Consider the following 1,473-nt stretch of genomic DNA (forward strand, 5'->3'; position numbering starts at 1 on the left):
GCCAGCAACTGCCGCACATGAAAGCGCTGCAGACAAACCCTAAACCCTAAACCCTCAAACCCTGAACCCTAACTAACACACTGTCGAACCCTAAACCCTAAACCCTAAACCCTAAACCCTAAAATCCTGCCTCACCTCGCTTTCAAGAAGAGATCCGAAGGGCGCCGACGCAGACAAAAAAGCCCTCGCGACTTGCTGTGCTGCTGCTGCTGCTGCTGCTTGATCCGCTGCTGCTGCTGCTGCTGCTGTTGCTGCTTCTGGTGCTGCTGCTGGTGCTGCTGCTGGTGCTTGCGTTGCTGCTGCTTCTGATGGAGTTGCTGCTGCTGCATCTGCTGCTGCTGCATGGTCTCCGCGAGCAGCAGCAGCAGCAGCAAACAGAGATGGAAGAGCAACGGCAGCAACCTGCTGCAGCAGCAAGTGGCTGCTGTCGCGGTGTCTCTGCAGCTCCTCGCTACCAGCTGAGCCACAAAAGAGGAAATTAGGGTTTAGGGTTTAGGGTTTAGTGTTTAGGGTCTCGAACGAATTTCCAGCATGACGCAGCAGCTCGGGCAGTCGAAGCAGCAGCAGCAACAACACCAGAAGCAGTGGCAACATTAAGGGCAGCAGCAGCAGCAGCAGCAGCAGCAGCAGCAATCGCAGCAGCAGCAGCTGATGCTGCTGTTGCTGCAGCGGGAACAGCATCTGCTGCAGCACTCACCCATGTGTATAAGCGCAAGCACAGCAGCAGGCCCTGGGGGGCCCCCTATTGCAGCAGCAGCAGCTGGATCTGCTGCTGCTGCTGCTGCTGCTGCAGGAGCAGCAACTGCAGCAGTAGCGGCAGCAGCAAATGCCTGCTGTCTCGCCTGCCTGTCGGCTTGCTGCGCTGCTGTCAGCAGCAGCAAATGAAGGGGCCCCCATTTTTGTGTGGAGGGGGGGCCCCCCGTTTGCCGCTGAGCCATGAACCCTAAACCCTAAACCCTAAACCCTAAACCCTAAACCCTCGAGCAGGGCCAGCAAACGATAGGCCTTAGTCTCTTCCGAAATTCATTAATTGCAAAATTGTCAGAGAAATTAATCGAATAATTAACTCTAAACCCTAAACCCTAAACCCTCTTAAACCCTAAACCCTCCCAAACCCTAAACCCTAGCGGAGGCCCCCAGCGACCGGGGGCCCTGACCTACAGCTCAAATTTAATTATTGTACAGCAGCAGTTTTTTTAATTATATGCTTAATTTTAATATTAGGGTTTAGAGTTTAGGGTTTAGGGTTTAGGGTTTAGGGTTTAGGGCTTAGGGTTTCGTTAGTTTGGAGAAGATGAGCAGCATTGAGGTCTTCGAGTCGCCGTGGCGCGCAGCATCCTAAACGCTAAACCCTAAACCCTAGATCCTAAACCCTAAACCCTAAACCCTAAACCCTAGGCCTTTAAAATGGCGTCAATGCGGGAGAAGGGTGCTGCTGCTGCTGCCACAGCAGCAGCAGACAAAGCAGCAGCT

General features: G+C 53.7%; 1 protein-coding gene across 1 annotated transcript in view; it reads right to left on the reverse strand.

Moving 5' to 3' along the window:
- The window catches only part of ETH_00040435 (uncharacterized protein), a gene marked incomplete at both ends in the record, with an annotated part of 843 nt that extends 142 nt beyond the window's left edge, over positions 1-701 (reverse strand). Inside the window, 3 exons of the mRNA XM_013374593.1 lie at positions 1-26; positions 136-458; positions 698-701. Of these exons, the coding sequence (XP_013230047.1) occupies positions 1-26; positions 136-458; positions 698-701 (353 nt within the window). The remainder of the gene's footprint in view (positions 27-135; positions 459-697) is intronic.
- Positions 702-1,473: the final 772 nt, after the last annotated feature.

This window comes from Eimeria tenella, genomic scaffold, assembly GCF_000499545.2.
Source record: "Eimeria tenella Houghton genomic scaffold, Eth_scaff2165, whole genome shotgun sequence".
NCBI classification, from domain to species: Eukaryota; Apicomplexa; class Conoidasida; order Eucoccidiorida; family Eimeriidae; genus Eimeria; species Eimeria tenella.